The 1,379-nt window shown below is 37.9% G+C and overlaps 1 protein-coding gene across 3 annotated transcripts in view; it reads right to left on the bottom strand.

Moving 5' to 3' along the window:
* Nucleotides 1-1,379, bottom strand: part of LOC119588537 (FGGY carbohydrate kinase domain-containing protein-like) — a 12,575-nt gene that overhangs the window by 4,604 nt on the left and 6,592 nt on the right. For all 3 annotated transcript variants that reach the window (XM_037937175.1, XM_037937176.1, XM_037937174.1), the window contains exons 6-7: nucleotides 860-984; nucleotides 155-331 (exon numbers count right to left, since the gene is read on the bottom strand). In XM_037937175.1, coding sequence (XP_037793103.1) covers nucleotides 155-331; nucleotides 860-984 — 302 coding nt within the window. The remainder of the gene's footprint in view (nucleotides 1-154; nucleotides 332-859; nucleotides 985-1,379) is intronic.

Genomic DNA, 1,379 nt, shown 5'->3' with positions numbered 1-1,379 from the left:
TATCAAATTCTCAGATTTTCTGTTTGTTTTGTTCACTTACCCACTCTTGCCCTCCTCCCCTGAAATGACACCCTCTGTTCTCAACACCACTCAGACAATTCTTTCTCACTCACACCTTTCTCAACATCACTCATAACAATTCCTCTTCTCATACCAAGTCTCCCAATCAAGTCCTCCTTGGCTCTAGCTTGAGCAGACACCAGAGCTAGGCCACCTGCATGCGCATCTATGAGGGAAGTGGCCACATGAGTCGACTCTGACAGGCCCAACTGAGCGGCCGCCTCTGCAGACAGCTGCCCACAGTCTGTTCCTGGAGGAAGCACTTTCTGGCCTGAAAAAGAGGAGAGAGAATTTAAGAAAACACTTAATCATCACTGGGAAATGCTGCTCATTCTCTTAAATATCAAAAATCATTCAACACATAAAATTATAAATCACATAGTACCAATTCCTATAACACTAGGAAAATAACTACAAAATTACCGGTAGCACTTCTAATGGAACTGATAAAAATATATAATCAAGACATTGAAAAGTAATCAGTACTAGTGGTACTTTTTAAGCAGAACCTATGCATTTTTGGCATTATATTCTTCAACCAACATTCCCGGAGGTACATGTAGTTTTGGGTCTCTTTTCCTTGCAATAGTCTGTACTTTTCAAAATACAAACTCATGTAAAGACAATTTTACAGGATTAACATGCTAGTGTCACATCTGATAACACCCACCTGCCATGACAATTAAAAACACTTTCTTCCTCGCCAGACCCTAAGAATATGGAAAAATAAAGCACTGGAAAAGGAAGAAAATATCATGAAACTCTTCCAAAGCCAAATTTACAATTTCACAAAACCTACCAATTTTACACCACCCATCCTCGGCCAAGTCTTCAAGGCCAACGTCCTTAAAGAAGCCACGATCCCATTCCTGGCTGATCCCATCACACTTGTACGTCCACTTGCACACCGTCGAACACAAGGATCTGGAGAACAATGGAAAGATTATATTTTAATACCATAGAATCACGGAAGGAAAGAGAAAAAATCTCACAGAAGAGAGAAAAAATCCAATTGATGATAATTTAACTACAGCATTTATTTCTAATATAATATCACTGCCACATTAAAAGATTTTGCCATTTGGAATATACCAGGGGTTCTCATCCAGATATTTTTTGCTTTGTTTGAATAGGAATCATATGTCCTAATCTATTTTGTTTTCCTTAATGTGGTTATATTTCATTTTAAGTGGGAACAAACTTTACAGTTCATCTGCCACACAGAAATGCACAGAAAATAAAGTCTAATAAGTCTATCACCATCAAAATAATCACATCACACAATTAACTAAAACTAAGGAAATCCATTTCTCCAATGA

The sequence above is a fragment of the Penaeus monodon genome, chromosome 24 (genome assembly GCF_015228065.2).
Source record: "Penaeus monodon isolate SGIC_2016 chromosome 24, NSTDA_Pmon_1, whole genome shotgun sequence".
Lineage (NCBI taxonomy): Eukaryota > Metazoa > Arthropoda > Malacostraca > Decapoda > Penaeidae > Penaeus > Penaeus monodon.
The sequence above is the reverse complement of the archived record's forward strand: the minus strand, read 5'-3'. Positions and strand labels throughout refer to the sequence as shown.